The 20908-nt window shown below is 41.4% G+C and overlaps 1 protein-coding gene across 3 annotated transcripts in view; it reads right to left on the bottom strand.

Moving 5' to 3' along the window:
- The window catches only part of DLG5 (discs large MAGUK scaffold protein 5), a 75742-nt gene that overhangs the window by 28000 nt on the left and 26834 nt on the right, over positions 1–20908 (bottom strand). For all 3 annotated transcript variants that reach the window (XM_026851265.1, XM_026851266.1, XM_026851267.1), the window contains 8 exons: positions 18545–18857; positions 14536–14766; positions 6313–6497; positions 5515–5640; positions 4660–4792; positions 1651–1778; positions 897–1072; positions 261–364 (listed from right to left, as the gene is read on the bottom strand). In XM_026851265.1, the coding sequence (XP_026707066.1) occupies positions 261–364; positions 897–1072; positions 1651–1778; positions 4660–4792; positions 5515–5640; positions 6313–6497; positions 14536–14766; positions 18545–18857 (1396 nt within the window). The remainder of the gene's footprint in view (positions 1–260; positions 365–896; positions 1073–1650; positions 1779–4659; positions 4793–5514; positions 5641–6312; positions 6498–14535; positions 14767–18544; positions 18858–20908) is intronic.

The raw sequence follows: 20908 nt of genomic DNA, 5'->3' as shown, positions 1-20908 counted from the left end.
TCATTATGTATAAGCCAAATGTGAAGTCAGTGTCTCTGTCAAAAATTCTCATCAGATCTAACCTCAACAAAGAACCTGCACATTATATTAATCACTGAGCCTACAAGCACACTGAAGTAAATATTTAGTGAATATATAAAAAGGGTATAACACAGTGAAAGTAAAAAATTGGAAAGTGTGGGATCTTAAAGAGTAGCATCAATGGTAACACTTATAAATAAAAAAAAAAAAAAAAAGGAGAATGCATTCTTAAAACTTACAGCAATTATTCTATCTCCCACATTAAGGGAACCCTCTTTGGCAGCTGGGCTTCCAGGCACAACAGCAGCAACAAATACTCCATTTTCTAGACTGACCCCGCTATCTGAAATTCACACACACACACAAAAATGAATTTACTCCTGCAATTCAGATACCTTGCTGAAACAACATTTCTGACCTGCATGCATGAAAAATCAATGTAACTACCAAACCAACTGAACTTAAATTTCTGAAAACCCTTTTAAAGAAATAAGAACACAGGTTGGGAGTAAAATAGAGATTTTAGATATCCTAAAATTTAATATAATCATACAAAGCTGGGGTGACTGATGGGTTTAACAGTCTTGTTTAGACTCCCAGTAACACTCCAGACAGGCAGTTATCTAGAACTAAGTATTAAAAGAAAACAAGCGACCTAAAACCCACCCAAGAACAAACCAAAGAAAACCTGTATTTACAAAATAAAGCTGTCAGCAATATTAGCAGTTCTTAGTTTGTTAAAAACAATTAATGAAAATCGCTAAGTAACGGTTTAAGTGGGATTTAAGCAGAGATCCAGAACATGTACTTTCATATCAACCCATTTTTGGCTGAACAAACACGTACCAATTATATACACCCTTTACAGCCATTACCTTTATGTCCAGAAACATTGATGTGAAGAGGTGTTATCACTCGCCCACCTAAGGACTTCCTTCTTCGAACCACCATATTAATAACACCACCTCCATTTAGAACAGCTTTTATAACTTGCTTTTTATCCTTATTAATAAGATCCACATCATTTATCTTCAGCAACCAATCATTCACTCTGACAGATAAACAGAAATTAGCAGATCAGTGTTATATTAGCATACTTTGCTGGACACAGCACATGAACAACTGTCAGGAAAATGGATGCAAAAGAGCTGATCTGATACACTAGTCTTAATTATCTTGAGTTCTCCATTCCTGAAAAAGCATTTAATAGCAGCTAAGTGAAAACCAGGACTTCCAGTCTGCACTTCACTAGCAAAAATATATCCTCAAGTTACTGATGACTACTCCTTATTCAAAAGCAACTCTGTGGACAGAGGAGAGTTATTAAAAAACTCCTATGTACACTAAGAACAGGAGCAAGTTTCAAATTATCCCTTGCTCTACTCTCCGCTTGCCCTCCCCCAATATCTCACCCTCATGTCTTTCCCAAAATTTGAAGAAATAGATCAAAGTCTGGGGAGATAATAAACAGAGGTGATACACAAACAAAAGAACATTTCAAGTCCTGTGAGTTTTAAGAGATGAGTCAAACAGTGTTTAATGGGAAAAACTGAAGACAATTTACAATATGCTCGTATTTAGTTTATTATGATTAGCAAAAGGCAAGTATCTTCCAAAGTCAAACCCTACCTTAATCGACCATCAGCGATACTTCCTTTGTCTACTTTGGTAACAAAGATCCCACAATCTCCAGGGAGGTATGGTTCATTCACACCTTCTGCCACATCAAAACCAAGTGCTTTCAAGTCCATATCATCCTAATAAATATTAACAAGTGACTTAACTGCACTGGCAACCATTGTGCTGCTGTCTTAGCAAGAAGCATTACTGTACATTTGTACTACACACATTTACAGGGTACCTGTTCTACGCAAGTTTTTATATTTTGTACTTCAATACATAACCTCCCAATTCCATTAGTTATTAGGCACCCTCTGGCATTAGAACAATCCTTCTCTCTCAGATTAAGGCTAACATAATGCAGAAGTGACCTTCACCAAAGAGGAACAGGAAAGCAGAAGACCATGTGATAAAGCACATTCAGACACATATAACCTGTTTTAAGGTATGATGCTGGATGTGTAATGAAAGAACAAGAACACGCTCCCCAGCAATATGCATTACTTATGGGAAAAAACAATTGTAAAGGTAAGGAAACAGCATTGTGTCTTAGTGATGAGCTCAAAGACATCCATTTTGATATGGCTAGAGACCAGAAGCAAACAGGAAAGAAAGCTCTAACATTATGGGGCACTATTTCGAAATACAGAATAGAGGTGATATTCTGCCAATCCTGGCCCAAAACAGATCATCCTCAATGTGAAAAGTGATAAATACCTTTAACAAATCAGTCATTGAACCAAACTTGGAAATTTTAATTTAGTGCTTGCTTTGGTAAATGGCAAGGTCACTGTAAATAAAAAATCTGGTTAAAGAAAATAAACTGAGACCAGCTGATCACAAACTGATTTATTATTGCTACTGTCAGTGTTAAATAGTATATTAATAAAACTTAGAGAACTCTACTTGAAATCAGCTGGACCAATCACCTCAGCATACTGAAGGGATACTTGAAATTTGAACTCTAACATGCAAAAATTAAATAAAGCTTAAATCAGACATGTAAGGCATGGTTCTAGACATGGTTCAATGACCCTTAAAAATCAGAAGACCATAAAGTCTTCAAGGAGTGCAAAAGATGCCTGGTAAAAGCTGAAGATAAAACATCCAAAAATATTAGTATTTACCTGAAATTAAATTGAGCTAAACCTGCCAAAAAAATACTACAACGCTTAAGATTTTTCCAAACGTTCTGTGTAAGAAAAAAATTCAAAGGGAAGAACATAGGACTGCTGTAAGATAAAGATTTAGTAGAAATCACAATATCACTGCACAGCCTCTGAGGTGAAAAATTAGGATTATTTCTCTCAGTTTTGAGCCAAGTGATTACGTAGAACATGAGCTTAGGCAGGCAGGTAAAGTTGAAGCACAAATAAAAGGATTTAAATGTATTCAAATCTATAATCTCCATCCTAGAATTCAAATGCTGATAGGTCAGGAAGGATTTTCCCATACACCTAAAGGCTGGCACAATACTACTGTCAGAATTTGATAGCAGCAAGTGTAATCCCTATGTTTAGGAAAAGGAAATGTGTATTCAAATGACAAAGTCTATGTATTTGATCTCAGTAATGCAAACATTTAGAACAATCTTTGAAGTAAAGATTACCTAAGTAACTGTGCATGAATGGAATATTCATCAGGCTGCAATGTTTACTGCAAGTACAGCATATGCTAGACTTGCTAACTAATTTTACAGACAATGGAAAAGCAATGCTTTTAGTTATCAGTTAAAATGGAGAAGATGGCAATGCACAAAATCTGATTATGAAGATGCTGGTCAAATGAGATAAAAAAAGCAGAAAGAATTTAGAGATAATGGTCCTGATGGATCAGCATTGGTACTCACTTCATAGAGTCTTTCCAAACTATGTATTTCAACATATAATAATACTAAATAATATTTTTAGTGTAAAAAAAATTGTGATTAGTGAAAAAATAGCATGTTAGTGATTTTGTTGCGATGCACTGTCAGAACACAGACAGATTGGAAGAGCACAATAAAAGATGACCCCAAATATTGCAATAAAATAAAAGGCATTTAATTTGACAGCATCAAATCACAAGCTTTGTCATTCAGGAAAGAAAGAAATTCTGGTATATGCAGCAGCTGTTATAAATGAAACACCATCTGGAGGACCACCTGTGTGTTCTATGGAGTCAAAAAAATTACTATTAGCAAACAATGATACGCAGCCAAAAATTTCAAACAGAACAGCATACAAGACTTGCATAGAAAAGAGTAAAATAAAATTTGATTACAATGAAGAAAAATAAAAGTAAATGGAGAAAAGTACTACTAGGATAATTAAAGGATGCAGAGGTTATCTGGTAAACCAAACATAAGAATTTTATGTAATATTCTGAAATGGAAAAGGGATTTAACTTCCTCTACAGACAAGCAAAAGAGATCAGCATCTCCTTTCATCCCAGAATTTTTTAAGCTGAAGGGCAATGTTGCCCTGAAATATATATTCATCATGAATAAATACTTCTAATACTTCGAAATTTCTAATCAAACCTGAGCAAAAGTAGGAGAAATAACTTCATGTAAAAGCTTAACTATTTTATGCATGTATTAAGTGATGTTGCTTATAAGAGCAGAGGACTTGTCTCTCCAATGTCAGTGTTTCCATCACATCTTAAGTTTTAGCTGCCTTAGCACTGCCATTTCTGCAATGAATCACTAACTTTAAGAACACTAAATGCTTAACGTAGAACATTATTTTATAGTACATGGACCTGGATACCCTGCAAGATCAGACTGAGGAACTAATTTTTTTTTTTATAATTCATAAAAAGAAAAGCTTGTGCATAACTGCTTGATTTTGGCAAGTACTTCCATGTAGACATTACCACACTTGCTGCGTGTTTGTGTGGTTCCTTGAACAACAATAATAAAGAACTAAAGAAAATACAGACAAGAGTTATTTCTAATCATATCGAGTATCAAGATGTTACTGTTGACTTCAAAGCTATCCACTATATAAGATAATCCAGTTCGTGATTTTGACTTACTCTGTCTTTTTCAAATTCTACCACTTCTGTTTCCCATTCCAAAGAATCTGTGTCTATGGCTGAGTCATGGGAACTATGGGCCATCAACTGGCGGAATCTGGCCTCCTTTTCTAGCTGATTCTCCATCTTCTCCCTAGGAAAATAAAATAATTATTTATTTAGACAGTTTGTCTGTGTCTATAAACTGATACATAATGTTTTTGTCATGAGAACCTTTATATTTTGTTCTCTAAATCAAAAACATGCCAAAATGCTCCATGCTTCCATCTTTCCAATATTCTTGGGCTGCTATCAAATTGACTTCCCTTTTCTATATATTGTCCTAACACATTTTTTGCATTATTTTTTACGTGATTGAAGTGCACAACTATGTTTCTAACATGTCTCAAAATGCATTTAATTTACCCACAGATGAACTGCACCAGTATGCTCAGGACAAGTGAGGCATGATAAATATCAACAGTAAAAACTCTTCCACGATGTACTGAGATGATGTATGATGCACACCTTCCTTGCATTCATAAACCAGTGAGAATACAGTTCAGAGGAACTATAAACTGCAGTTAATCCAACTTCAGTGAAAGAATCCCATATTGTTTAAGTGTATCTCCACAGTACAAAGCTTAGAGTATGTCTCACTAATATGATAAAAAGGTTAAGACAGTATGACTTAAGATCCTGTCCAGCACAATAATTTCCACAATAACTAAAAATATAGGCAGTGTTACCACACAGAATATCACAAACATATGCTGCCTACAGCTATAAAAATATATGGTTAACTTGCAAACACAGCTAAGAAACCATAGTTTTTGGCACAAACTTTCATGCAGTTTGATCATTTATCTAACATACTTCAGTTCCTTCAGTTCACGAACAGCATCATTCTTTTGCTTTCTCATGTCATCCAGATTGCGAAGAGCTTCAGCCAAGTCACTCACAGCCCGGTCTCTCTCCCTCCTTAAATTGTCACACAAAGTCCTTCAAAAGCAAATAAATTTCAATTCAGTTACCTAAAACCCTATCAAAGTAACAAACTAGTTTTACCACATTGTATAATTAATGCAAAATTTTAAAAAGCAGTTTCAAAAGATCTTGCTCTAAAAAAACCAAAAAGTATAAGGAAAAAAAAAACTACGTATGTTAGATTTTAAGGAAAAGCTTGTCAAGTTAACAGAACATTTTTTCAACTCTTCCAAAACTTTATTTCTACTTATCTTTTTCAATCTAGCAGAAAATAAATTATCATTTTCCCTCAGTTCCTTACATATGGTTAGTAGAGAATATGTTGGGTATTGTTTGCAAAATGTCCCCACAGGTAAAGAATTATTTGCAGGACTAATCCTAATATGATACATCTAATCCTGCAGCATGATTAGGTATACCATGCCTAAAAGAATGCATAATTTGTTGTTCCTACATAGCAATGCTATTAAGCTCTATGGTATTTACTAGAGACATATTATGGGCATGAAAGCACAGACAAAGCAAAGTAACTTGTAAGGTGCCCTCAAGTTCAAAATAGAAATATTAAAAAAAAAAAAAAAAAAAAAAAAAAGAAAGTGTGAGCAAAACCCAGCAAGCCCTAGAATTGCATCAACTGCACACAAGGTGTTACAAAGAACACTTGTGTACCATCTAGGATTTGTTTACCGTATACTTTCCCTTTCTGCAACAATCTTATCCCGCTCTTGAAAGGCCCAATCTCTCCTACACTTGGCTACTTCTGCTTCCTGGACAGCTTCTTTTAGTTCTTGTGACATTGCCTCATATTGTTTCCGAAGCATTTCAATTTCTTTGTTTGCTCTTTCTATGTCTAGGGTAGCAGAATCTTGTATCTAGGAATTAAGAAACACAGGTAAGTATTTCAAGCACAATTTGTAGGTAAGTATGCACAAACACCTTTTACTGTATGCGTGCTGCCCAATGTATTAAATTCTCATGTTTTCATGAAATATGTTCATTTATCTTAAAGGCAACTTAAGGGGAAAAACGAAAGATAAAGCCTTCTGTAATATATTTCACCCAGTAGCACACAAGTTTGTGCAAATATAATCTATGTGAATAAGAATCCTCACTTCAAAATAACATCAGTGAACATTTTCTATTCCAGGGATGACATTTCATGCTTCTATCTTGTTCTGCTTAGCAGACAAAAAATATTCAAGGATATTTAGAAATCATATGTGCTATTATACACAGTTTTACTACACATTTCCTACATTAATGTCTGTCATTTACCCTGGGACAACTAAATGTACACGTTCATAACACAGTGTCCTGGTTCAGCCAGGATAGAGCAAGGTTTTCCCAAGCAGAGAGAGAGGGGGAAGGGATCTCCAGCCGGGTTATTCATACCATGCTGACGTCAGGTTCAGGGGCGGAAACTTTTCCTTGCTCCTTGGAGGTTCGGGAAGGAATTTTGCTTTCCATAAACCAGCTAGCGGTATTTCTCTGTATATAATTTGTCTTGTTCAATGTTATTGCTGTTTATGGTTGTTACCATTAATACTGTTGTTATTCAGATTGTTCTATCACTCTGTTGTATTAAATTTCTTGTTATTTTAGCTGAGGTCTGTGTCTAACTTCCAGCTTGACCGGAGCGGGTGGGGGAGGGGCAACGGCCACGTGGTCTCTCATCCCGGCAAGAATTAAAACTTGCACAGTATTAATTGGCGCCCAACCTGGGGCATTGGAATAAGAATTAAAAGGGACAGACCCTGACCAGAGTGTGATAGAGCAATCTGTTGGGTGTATTTTTTTTTTGTATTTGTTTGATAAGAAAATGTTTGCGATGCTGGCCCACATGTTTGCATGGTGCGGCTGGAGTACTCCTTATATCCAGTGTATGATCCCTGTGGTGGCGTTTGTTATCGGTGGAAAATGTGTAAAGGTTCTTATGTTGTTATACGGGCTATTGAACGCGTATGCTGCCTTTGTATCGCTGTGTGTGGGGGTGGGCCGGTACCTGTTTGCCGTTTGGGCTTTTGTTAGGGGCATCACCCCCTCTGTGGGTGAGCCAGGGGAAGGGATCCTCTCGGCTTTGGGGCGGTTTAGCCCCCCCTGGAGCCTGCAAGCCAGCGTGATTGTGGCACTATGCCTTCTGAATGTCTGCCTGATTTCGGTTTTGGCCATGCGGCACTTCTCTAACAATAGCAGTGCCCGGAAACCTGCCCCGAGGCAGATAATAGTGAGTGGCAAGGGGTGTGGGAAAAGACGGGCAAAGGCCTGAGTCGGTGGACACCCCCAATGCTTTGGAACTTCACTCCTGAGCAAATGCAGAGCCCTGAGAAGCTGATGGAGTGCTTAGAGAGAGTGTGTTATCAAACTGGCAAAACCCAGGAGACACAAATCGCTGCAATGAGTTGGGGACTTGCCCATGCATACCCTGTCCTCTTTAATACCACCCGCTGCCCTGAAAAGGAAGAAAAGGCCACACAAACAATAACTGAACTGGGGGCACAGGCAGAGCCAGTCTCAGTCGCCTCCACCAGCACACAGACTGAGCCAGAGAGCCAGGCAGTGCCAGTGTCAGTCACCCCGATACAGAAAACCAAATATACCAGAAAGTCTGTTCACAGAGTGAGGGATGAGGATGAGCCAGGCCCATCGGGGGAACAGGAGGAAGGACTAGAGGTGATTATCCGATCTCTGTCCGCAACTGAGCTGCGAGATATGCGGAGAGATTTTGGCCGCCTGGGAGATGAGCAGATTTGCACCTGGCTGCTCCGATGCTGGGACAATGGAACCAGTGCTTTTGAGATGGAGGGGAGAGAGGCTAAGCAGCTGGGATCTTTGGCCAAGGATGCTGGCATTGATAGGGAGATAGGCAAACAGGCTCAAACCCTCAGCCTTTGGAAGCAACTGCTGTTCAGTGTAAGGGAGAGGCACCCCTACAAGGATGATATCCTATGTCAGCTGAGCAAATGGACCAGCATTGAGAAAGGCATCCAGAACCTCAGGGAACTGGCTGTGTTTGAGATGATCTATGGTGATCTGAATGATGAGCAGTCACCCATGGACCCAGATCATGCTCCTTGCACACACTTGATGCGGCGAAAGTTCCTGAAGAGCGCACCAGAAGCACACTCAAAAACACTGGCAATAGTGTCCTGGTGGACAGACACCCACACTCTAACAGTGGATGGAGTGGTTGGCAAGCTCCGGCAATATGAGGGAAATCTCCCCTCATCTCAACATTCCCTGGTCTCAGCTGTGGAGGAACTGTCTCAGAGGGTCCCGAAAATGGAAGAGGACATGTCCTACGTTCCACCTGCAGGGGCTAATGTCTCAGCCATTAGAAATAAACGTTTCCCCACCCAAGAGAAAGGCAGCAGAAGGTACACACCACGAGGCACCCTATGGTTTTTCCTCCGTGACCATGGAGAGAACATGAGGAGGTGGGATGGACAGCCCACTGCCGCCCTAGCTGCACGAGTAGAGCAGCTGAAAGGGAAGACCACCACAAAAGGGGAGTCCTCCAAGAGGAATGCAGCTCCAGTGTCCAGTCAGAAATCCCCCCAGCAGAATAGAATGGTGAATGCTATGTCTGACCCTCTTGAAGGGACCAGTAAATCATTCTTACAAGAAGTGAGTGATGATGAGCAGGATTAGAGGGGCCCTGCCTCCAGCCAGGTGGAGGAAAGGGATAATCGGATTTACTGAACACTGTGGATCCGATGGCCTGGCACATCAGACCCACAAGAGTATAAGGCTTTGGTGGACACTGGCGCACAGTGCACCCTGATACTATCGAGCTACAGTGGGGTTGAATCCATCCGCATCTCCAGAGTGACAGGGTGATCCCAACAGCTGACCCTACTGGAAGCTGAAGTGAGCCTGACTTGGAAGGACTGGCATAAGCACCCCATTGTGACTGGCCCAAATGCCCCATGCATCCTGGGCATAGACTATCTCAGGAGAGGGTACTTCAAAGACCCAAAAGGGTACCGGTGGGCGTTTGGTGTAGCTGCCTTGGAGGAGGTTGAACAGTTGTCCACCTTACCCGGCCTCTCAGAGGATCCCTCAGTGGTGGGGCGGCTTAAGGTTGAGGAGCAGCGAGTGCCGACTGCTACCAGGACGGTGCACCGGCGGCAGTACCGCATCAACCGAGATTCCCTGGTCCCCATCCATCAGCTGATCCGTCAACTAGAAAGCCAGAAGGTGATCAGCAAAACTCACTCCCCCTTCAACAGCCCTATATGGCCAGTGAGAAAGCCTAATGGTGAATGGAGGCTAACTGTGGACTACCGTGGCCTGAATGAAGTTACGCCAGCAATGAGTGCTGCAGTGCCGGACATGCTAGAGCTCCCGTATGAACTGGAGTCGAAGGCAGCCAAGTGATACACCACGATTGACATTGCTAATGCGTTCTTCTCCATTCCGATAGCACCAGAGTGCAGGCCACAGTTTGCATTCACTTGGAGAGGCATCCAGTACACCTGGAATCGATTGCCCCAGGGGTGGAACCACAGTTCCACCATTTGCCATGGACTGGTCCATACTGCACTGGAGAAAGGTGGGGCTCCAGAACACCTGCAGTATATTGATGACATCATTGTATGGGGGGACACAGCTGAGGAAGTCTTTGAGGAAGGGAAGAAGATAATGGAAATCCTCCTGAAGGCCAGCTTTGCCATTAAGCAAAAGAAAATTAAGGGGCCTGCAAGGGAAATTCAATTCCTAGGGATAAAATGGCAAGATGGATGTCGCCACATCCCAATGGAGGTGATAAACAAGATAACAGCCATGGCCCCACCAACCTCTAAAAAGGAGACTCAGTCTTTCCTGGGTGCTGTGTGGTTCTGGAGAATGCACATCCCGAACTACAGCCTGATTGTGAGCCCTCTCTACCACGTAACCCGTAAGAAGAACGATTTTGAATGGGGCCCTGAGCATAACAATCCTTTGAACAGATTAAACGGGAGATTGCCCAAGCAGCAGCCCTCAGGCCATTCCGGGAAGGGCAGGAGGTTAAGAACATGCTCTACACCACAGCCGGGGAAAATGGCCCTACCTGGAACCTCTGGCAGAGAGCACCTGGGGAGACCCGAGGCCGACCTCTAGGCTTTTGGAGCCGTGGATACAAAGGCTCTGAAGCTAATTATACACCAACTGAGAAGGAGATACTGGCAGCGTACGAAGGAGTTCGGGCTGCCTCAGAAGTGGTCGGCACTGAAACACAGCTCCTCCTGGCACCCCGACTGCCGGTGCTGGGGTGGATGTTCAAAGGAAAAGCCTTCTCCATGCATCATGCAACCGATGCCACGTGGAGTAAATGGGTTGCACTGATAACACAACAGGCTCAAATAGGGAACCCCAGCCGCCCAGGGATACTAGAGGTGATTACGAACTGGCCAGAGAGCAAAGATTCCGGGATGTCACCAGAACAGGATGTGACATGTGCTAAGGAGGACCCACCATATAACGAGCTGCCAGATGAGGAGAAGCGATATGCCCTGTTCACTGATGGGTCTTGTCGTATTGTAGGAAAGCATCGACGATGGAAGGCTGCTGTATGGAGTCCCACACAACGGGTCACTGAAGCTGCTGAGGGACAGGGTGAATCGAGCCAGTTTGCAGAGGTGAAAGCCATCCAGCTTGCTTTGGACATTGCTGAGCGGGAAAAGTGGCCAAGGCTCTACCTCTACACCGACTCATAGGCAGTGGCGAATACCCTGTGGAAATGGCTGCAGCAATGGAAGAAGAACAACTGGCAACGTAAGGGTAAAACTGTCTGGGCTGCTCAAGTATGGCAGGACATTGCAGCCCATGTGGAAAACCTCGTTGTGAAGGTGAGCCATGTGGATGCCCATGTACCCAAGAGTCGGGCCACTGATGAGCATCAACACAACCACCAGGCAGACCAAGCTGCTAAGATCAGAGTGGCTCAGGTGGACTTGGACTGGCAGCGCAAAGGTGAACTGTTCATAGCCCGGTGGGCCCACGAGACCTCGGGCCACCAAGGTAGGGATGCAACATACAGGTGGGCTTCAGATCGAGGGGTGGACCTCCCCATTGACACCATTGCAGAGATCATCCACGGATGTGAGACGTGTGCTACAATCAAACATGCCAAGCGGGTGAAGCCCCAGCGAAATTGAGAGCGATGGCTGAAATATAGATATGGAGACGCCTGGCAGATCGACTACATCACACTGCCACAGACCTGCCACAGAAAGCGCCACGTGCTCACAATGGCGGAAGTAACCACTGAGTGGCTGGAAGCTTGCCCAGTGCCCCACACCACCGCCTGGAACACCATCCTGGGCCTTGAGACCCAAGTCCTGTGGCGACACGGCACCCCAGAGAGAATTGAGTCAAACAACGGGACCCACTTCCGAAAGAACCTCATAAATGCCTGGGCAGAAGAACACGGCATCGAGTGGGTCTACCATATCCCCTACCACGCACCAGCCTCTGGGAAGATCGAGCGCTACAATGGACTGTTAAAAACCACATTGAAAGCACTGGGAGGTGGCACCTTCAAAGACTGGGACATGCATCTAGCAAAGGCCACCTGGCTAGTCAACACAAGAGGATCTGCCAGTCGAGCTGGCCCGGCTCAGTCAAAACCTCCACGTGCTGTAGATAGGGATAAAGTCCCTGTGGTGCGCATGAGGAACATATTAGGAAAAATGGTCTGGTTTAGTCCTGCACCAGTCAAAGGTAAAGGCAAACCCATCCACGGGATCGCTTTCACCCAAGGACCTGGGTGCACCTGGTGGGTGATGCAGGACAATGGAGAGGTCCGATGCGTACCACAGGGGGACTTGATTCTGGGTGAGAACATGCCGTAAATTATGCTGTGCCTGTGTAAATTATTACTTTGCGATTGTTAGGTGCTAAATGGCAGCTGGACATGACGCAGATGGTATAGAATAAAGGGGTGGATTACGTCCTGGCTCAGCCAGGATAGAGTAAGGTTTTCCCAAGCAGAGAGAGAGGGGGAAGGGATCTCCAGCCGGGTTATTCATACCATGCTGACGTCAGGTCCGGGGGCAGAACCTTTTCATTGCTCCTTGTTCGGGAGGGAATTTTGCTTTCCATAAACCAGCTAACGGTATTTCTCTGTATATCATTTGTCTTGTTCACTGTTATTGCTGTTTATTGTTGTTACCATTGATACTGTTGTTATTCAGATTGTTCTACCACTCTGTTGTATTACATTTCTTGTTATTTCAGCCAGGATCTGTGTCTAACTTCCAGCCCGACCGGTACGGGTGGGGGAGGGGCAACGGCCACGTGGTCCCTGATCCCGGCAAGAATTAAAAGTTGCACACACAGACTTGTGATTCTCACAAGTCCCTTAACTCCATAACAGAGCAACGGAACTCCAAAAAAGTTCTGACTGTTTAGCATTTCAGATAATAATTACTTTCTCTTAAATTAACTTGTCCCTCAAACATTCTCTACGCTGAACAAGAGAAATGGTGAAAAGAGCAAGACAAATATGCAAAGAATACTCCAAGCTTGCAGCACAACAAATACAACCCAACTACAACAGTACAGCCCACCACAAGCACTGAAGGCCATGGGCTTACAAACAACTGCGTGGTTAATTTCAATAATAAAATTATATCTAATGAATCTGACTAGACTTAGCATTTGTTTAAATTTTGGAGAAATGTTTTTAAGACCTGAATGTATCTGTATCAAAGAGAGACTATTAAGTCACAATTAATAGACTTCAAAGGCTTTTTTCCTGAGTTATAATTATATTCAAAAATAAAAAAGCACTGAACCTTAAACCCCAGATATAAATTCTCACCGCAACATTAAAAAATAAAAATGGCAACAAATATGACCAGAGGCTATGAAGAGTCATGTCTGGCCTTTTAATTGTCTCTTTCATTTCTAAGGATCACTTTCTTCTCTTCCAGTCCACTGGCAGGAAAAAGAAATCAAAAAACCCACTCAGATCACCAAAGCAGACATATTTTAAATATCTGTTCTGATCCGGAATCTGCCAAAGGTGATCATATGACCAGGTCCATTGCTAAGTCAGAGCAAAGTTCACCCAATTGTATCACTTCCTTGATAAAGCACAAGTTTCCAAAATCCCACTGGCTTGGCCATGAAGAACCAAAAACAATGAATGATTTATTTCCAGTACAACTGAAAACATAGTTTAATTGTTTCCCCACACATTCACTCAGACTTAGCAAATCATCATGACAGGCAAGACTAAAAACTTTTTTTGTACTGCTAAAGGATTGGTATTCAATGAAAAGAGAATACGTTTAATGAAAACAACCCAAAATACCTAGTTTAATATTATTTCATATTCTTTAACTGTTTCATGCACATAGAATTTGTGATACTATACACTGTCATACTAGATTATATGTAAGCATTTGCTGTTCTATGTGAAATGATATCACACACCAGACAACAGAATCAGTAAGTGTGCAGAACTGTAAGAATGTTACTACCCACACAGAGACATAAAGTGTCAGAATAGCATATTTATACTAAGAATGTGTACCTATCAGAAAATTTACAATTACACTTCAATTAACTTCCTTTATGAAGTATTAGAAATAGCTAACAGCCCGAGCAGGTCACAGGCATGAACAACATGTTATAGATGACAACCTACCAGCAGGTAATAAACTGCCTAGCCACCTGCTGGATCACAGTATTTCATTTGTCATTTATTTTTACAAACAGAAACTTAATATGAAGTATGACTATTTCTTTCAAATAAGAAGTTCTGTCACTATTTCTTGAAGAATGTATGTGCATTTATATGTAGGTATTAGAATGACTTGGGGAAAAGGGGAAATACACCAAACGTACCCAGACTAATCTCTTGGAAATTACCGACCCTTTGAAGCTAAGAAAGAAAAGAGCATCTGTGAAAACTTGCAATACCTGACGGGCTTGATAATATTCCCTTAGTAGATGATCTCTCTGGATGATAGCTTCTGTCCTCTCTTTCCTGGCAACATCTCTCTCTTCTTTCACTGTCTCTATATCCTTGCAAGCTTGGTCAAGTTCCTTCTGGGCCTCAGCTTTGTCTTTCACTTCATGACAGTATTTTTCCAGCAGTTCATTCCTCTCACAAATGGCTCGATCTCTTTCCACTAGAGCTGAGTTTAGTTCCTAAAACAAGATCCATTGTTCGCAGTAGGTTAAGTACAGAAGGGAACAGTTCATCTTTTCAACTGGAAACACATTGACACCTTAAAAGCCTTGATAGTTCTGAAAAATGGGAGCACAACAGGACTGTGCTCACATTACATATGAGTAAGTAATAGCAAAGAATATCATATGTAGTATTAAAGATATCACGCCATCACATTAGCACAGGGAAGGTTATTAATCAGTCAAGACTTGTTTTAAAAAAAGGCTTTAAATATGGCAAACGGTAAGAATACATTGCAAATTTTAAGTAACTGTCTCGATTTTATAGGACTGAAATAATTTAGACAACCAAGCCACATAAGTATCTTACAGCTTCCTCCTAAGTTTTAAAGGGACAATGAAGTCACATTCCAGTAAGATACCAACTTGAAAACTAAAGAATGTTCAAAGTTAAAACTACAGTATGCTATAAACAGAATGACAGTACATCTCACTAAATATGAAATTCAAATACATGATAATGAAAAAAAGATGAGGCAAACGTAGCTCTAAAATACAATCTGTCCTTTTAAAATAGTTTCAGCTAGACTTCCTATTGGAAGAAAGAGGCATTGAAACAGTTTAATTTCATGTCACTGAAATTTCAGATGGTCCAGCTTTCTAAAAGCATTGACACAATAGCTACAAAGAAGTCCATCTACATACAGGCTCTCTTACCTGGAAACTACTGATGTTTTGATCTCAAAAAGATTACCAGAGATAGCTGACATGTCAAAAGTAAAAGACAGAAAGGGTCCAAATACTTAAGGATACAAAGACACCATGTTGTAAACTGACTTTTATTCTATTTTGCTTTACAGTTTGCAAGAAATAAAATTGAGTACTTAAAGCATGGATGACAACTGCATTTTGCTGTACTAACATAATTGATTTTGAGGTACGGCATCTAATTAAGGCTAGTTAGACTGTTAAAACAGTTCTGTTGACGATATTGAGAGATATTTTTTTCTGTAGAGTAATAGACAAGCACTAGAATTAATTACACACTCTGTGAACTTTAAACATACCACTGAATGTCAATAACCAGAACTCTCAAGTTTTCTCAACATGAGTAAGAGTTTCCATTGCATAGTACCTCTGAAGAGAGAAATCCCTAACTCATCTGGTGCAGACAAGTTTTAGTACTGGAAACAACGACTGGCACAACTTAACTATAGTCTGTATAAAATGTGCATTCAAATGTGTGTATAAAACTTACACAAAAATATTAAGTCTTTTCCCACATGCAGCTGAAAGTCATCAAGTATGAAGGCAGAGGAAAAGCTCTCAGCAAGCCCTTCATTAAACAAGAATTTACAGTACTTTAAGGTGATGGGAAAAAAATACATATTGTCACAGTTTATTCCAGCATGCTCTATATAAACTATCTGAATAAGAGCAGCCATTGCCTCTAGGGGTCAGTAGTAAAATTTCACCTCTGTCTTTTTCCTGTGACATTTGCACAAATTTACATGAAAGCACGAGGCAATGTGTCATTTGGCCCTGACTAGAACAGCTTCTGTTTGGAAACATTACAGTGGTTTTGATAGAACAATTCTGAATTTGTGAAAAATTCTTATGTTTGAAGGAAATTCTCACATCTGAATATAGTGCGGTAAGGATACAATACAGGATAAAATACAACAGATCTATTGGACAGAGGGGAAAGCTGACTACCACTGAGATGAAACGCAACATTCTAAGTATTTGCTGGAGCAAAAGATTATGCCAAACAAAAACACCACTGGGGAAAATAGAGGGGGAAACTTATAATGCCTAATCCCTAACTTTGAGCAGCCAAACTCATGGGAACTTAATCCAAACTGTCCATAGTTCAAAATTCTGAGACTTCTTCTGTCATCTCTAAATGCAGACAATTAGTACATTTTGGATATAAATTAATCCATTATGTATGGGCATGTGTGACCAATAAAGCTTAAATATCTAACTAGGAGATTGACTGACTGACCTCATCAGTAACTTGCTCATGGTATAATGCTTAAAAATCAACCTCTTCTCCATTTCATTTGCTTCTGCATTTCTCTGGAACACAAACTACAAGCCTCAGGGAGAAACTACCTTTAAAATAACCTAAACAGAATAAGCGATATCAGTCAATGGGTGCTATATAATAGGGCACTTAAAGCTGCTATACATCACAAGGAAAGTCAAGATCATTAAGTTACATTTTGGCAAGCACCAGACCAGCTATTCACTGACATAGGGGCATCTTTCAGGGTATTATTTTAAATAAATGTATCAATTGATCAACAGTTTTTTTCAGCCTTTAAAACATTTGCCTTGCCAGAACTAGAAAAATCTCTTACGCACTGAATACAACTGCAGTGACCCAGTACTGTGACACAGGAACATACCTGCTCAAAGAGCCACAGCTACACAAAAGGATAACAGGAACAAAAAAATAAAGCTCACAGTACTGCTATTTAGTACATTACAGAAAGAGTCATGACTGCTTTCTGATTGGCCAGTTCCAGGCATGAAGAAAAACACAGGTCTGTGCCCTGCCAGCATCTCACTCGCCAATCCTAGGCTCTTTCTGGTTCTTATTAAAATAACCTTCAGGTCACCTAGGTAGAAGGAATACCCATGTATTTAAAAGTTTAATTTCCTGCCCCTTAAAACACTTTGGCAAGTTACTCATAATGCCACAATGACAGATACATCAAATTGAAGCAGTACGACTCATGGTGGCTATTTCCATCAGTATTCTTTATTAGTTACCCTGATTCCACTGAAATCAACAGACATTTCTATTGGCTTAGTGGCTTTGTTGATACTAGAACAGGTATTAAAACCTCACTCATTGTAAAAGCTAAACTATATAGCTGTCAAATATGCAGAGTTGAAAACTATGAATTCTTAAAAACCGAAAGTTAGTTATCTTTAAAAGCTCTAATACCATATGTCACAATCTACATTATGTCCTAAACAATGGTGTTATTTTTAAAAAGCTCCACATTCTGATTTTTCCTGAAGATAATTTTTACAAATGTAATGCTGTGAAAAAGTAAAATGAGATTTATAGGCAATGGAATACATATGCTTGTATCTATTTCATGCTAAATGAAGTATTTGTAAACCAAATGGTCAAGTGAATGCATGTCAGCTGAAATGAAACCGAGCAGCAAATCGTGTTTTGGAAATCCTCACAGCATCATTAGAACATGATTGTGATGTAAGCATTTCAAGAACATATTGCTGAAAAAAACAAAGTTCTGGTTTCACACACTTTAAGGCATGCCTGAGTTCTACTGAAAGATTGTCAAAATATCCTCTTTAACTTAAAGGCAGAAGGAGGGCAAATGAGTAAGAACATGCATGTCAGCACAGGCTTTGCATAAATATCTGAGACCACATTATTATGTACCATCTTAAGTCACAGTAGATAGTATCCAGTGGTTCCTGTAGAGGTTAGAAGTTTTTAATGAGTATTTAGAGCTGTATTGTTACAGAGAATATTACTTGAGAAGGCACAGAAGACCAACGCATTAAAACAAGGATTTATAATCAGCAGAACAGAATTAAGTCGAGTGAATATCAAATTTCAATTGACAGGTTCTCTATTCAAACACGGAAGCTTAATAAATGGACAGTAAAAAGGACAGCTATAGGAAAACAGCAGCACAGAATTTCCTCTTCGCAGCACACTCCTATTTTCCATTAATAAGTCATACATTTCTGATTCTAGCATCAATGTATACTCATTTCCCTTCCCATCAAAACAACAGGTTTGTACCTGTCTTAAAGCTTCCATCTCTTCACTAGCCACTCGCTTCTCAGAAGTGGTGTTTTTCAGTTTGGACTCTGCAAGCTCCAGCTCTGTTTGAAGTTTATCTACCTCCTTGATTACTTGATCTCTCTCACTCATTATGAGGCGGTATTCATTGAAAACTGAATCCCTTTCTTCCTTGTATTTTTCCGCATCCTTTGCTGCTTTTAGCTGCATTGTTTTGAACCTTGTCACCTCCGACTGTAATCGCTCCATCTCTCTCTGCAACTCTTTGTTTTGTGCTGTGGCGTTGCTTAGTTCCTGCTGTACTGATTCAAATCTAAAAACAAGTAGAAACACCAGTAAGATATTTGTTCCTCATTTTCCTTTTTCATACATGAAGGATTTAGCTGGATAACCAAATGTATCCATTGGTAAAACACAACCGCAGAGGACTTCTTAGACAATTTATTCTGAGTACTGCAAAATAAAACTTAGACCAATTATTGCTTTATGAGTATTAGTGAACCTTCAGAAATATTAGAGAACAACTTTAAGGAACTGAAACATTAAAATGGTTAGAAATTATTTAGGATTAGTTTAATTATTAAAAGTTAATTTCTAACAAATTATTCTAAAAGGAATGCAAAACATTACCATTACTGAACAGTACAAGTTTAACTTTATTTACTGCATTGAGCTCTGCTCATCTTAGAAATTAATTCCTTCTCCCAGCACACACTCTCAGGCATGTGAGAAGGAAGGGAAACAAATGCAGAAATTGGAAAAAAGAGAGTAACTTCCACATACCCAAATATGCCACAAGGTTGGTAATGGATAGGTCAGAGGAGAGAAAAAAAAGTGGGCTTACAGTAAAAATGCAGACAATGGAACTAAAACCAGGTACTATTTGTTTTCATTAGTAGGTCATCCAGTACAACTGAAATGCAAAATATCTTACCATTTAAAAAAATTACTTTTGGCAGTTAATACAGATGAAAACGTATGTATTTTATCAATACAACCTACTGAAGTATAGCACAAACAAAAAGAAGAATGTAAAAGGTTTAATTTAATTTATAAGTAGTAACTTTTCTGTTTATATTGACAAAGCATTCTTAAAAGTAGGACGGTAATTCCATACAGAAGTTCACAATTAGGTCTGAAAAGGAACTTCTCCTGAGAGCAGTGTTTTACCACAACTGGACACTAAGATTTCCTTAAGTGTCTTTCCCAAAACTCACAGGTAAATGGCACTGATGGAAACACAGTACCTAACCTGCTGGACTTCTAGGCTTATCCAAATTTCAGGTGCCCACAAACCTCTGGCAGACTTTGTGCGCGCGCGCGCGCTCTCTCCCCCTCTCTCTCTCCCCCTCTCTCTCTCCCCCTCTCTCTCTCCCCCTCTCTCTCTCCCCCTCTCTCTCTCCCCCTCTCTCTCTCCCCCTCTCTCTCTCCCCCTCTCTCTCTCCCCCTCTCTCTCTCCCCCTCTCTCTCTCCCCCTCTCTCTCTCCCCCTCTCTCTCTCCCCCTCTCTCTCTCCCCCTCTCTCTCTCCCCCTCTCTCTCTCCCCCTCTCTCTCTCCCCCTCTCTCTCTCCCCCTCTCTCTCTCCCCCTCTCTCTCTCCCCCTCTCTCTCTCCCCCTCTCTCTCTCCCCCTCTCTCTCTCCCCCTCTCTCTCTCCCCCTCTCTCTCTCCCCCTCTCTCTCTCCCCCTCTCTCTCTCCCCCTCTCTCTCTCCCCCTCTCTCTCTCCCCCTCTCTCTCTCCCCCTCTCTCTCTCCCCCTCTCTCTCTCCCCCTCTCTCTCTCCCCCTCTCTCTCTCCCCCTCTCTCTCTCCCCCTCTCTCTCTCCCCCTCTCTCTCTCCCCCTCTCTCTCTCCCCCTCTCTCTCTCCCCCTCTCTCTCTCCCCCTCTCTCTCTCCCCCTCTCTCTCTCCCCCTCTCTCTCTCCCCCTCTCTCTCTCCCCCTCTCTCTCTCCCCCTCTCTCTCTCCCCCTCTCTCTCTCCCCCTCTCTCTCTCCCCCTCTCTCTCTCCCCCTCTCTCTCTCCCCCTCTCTCTCTCCCCCTCTCTCTCTCCCCCTCTCTCTCTCCCCCTCTCTCTCTCCCCCTCTCTCTCTCCCCCTCTCTCTCTCCCCCTCTCTCTCTCCCCCTCTCTCTCTCCCCCTCTCTCTCTCCCCCTCTCTCTCTCCCCCTCTCTCTCTCCCCCTCTCTCTCTCCCCCTCTCTCTCTCCCCCTCTCTCTCTCCCCCTCTCTCTCTCCCCCTCTCTCTCTCCCCCTCTCTCTCTCCCCCTCTCTCTCTCCCCCTCTCTCTCTCCCCCTCTCTCTCTCCCCCTCTCTCTCTCCCCCTCTCTCTCTCCCCCTCTCTCTCTCCCCCTCTCTCTCTCCCCCTCTCTC

The sequence above is a fragment of the Athene cunicularia genome (genome assembly GCF_003259725.1).
Source record: "Athene cunicularia isolate RWA chromosome 6 unlocalized genomic scaffold, athCun1 chr6_part1, whole genome shotgun sequence".
NCBI lineage: Eukaryota > Metazoa > Chordata > Aves > Strigiformes > Strigidae > Athene > Athene cunicularia.
This window is presented reverse-complemented; position numbering and strand designations above follow the sequence as displayed.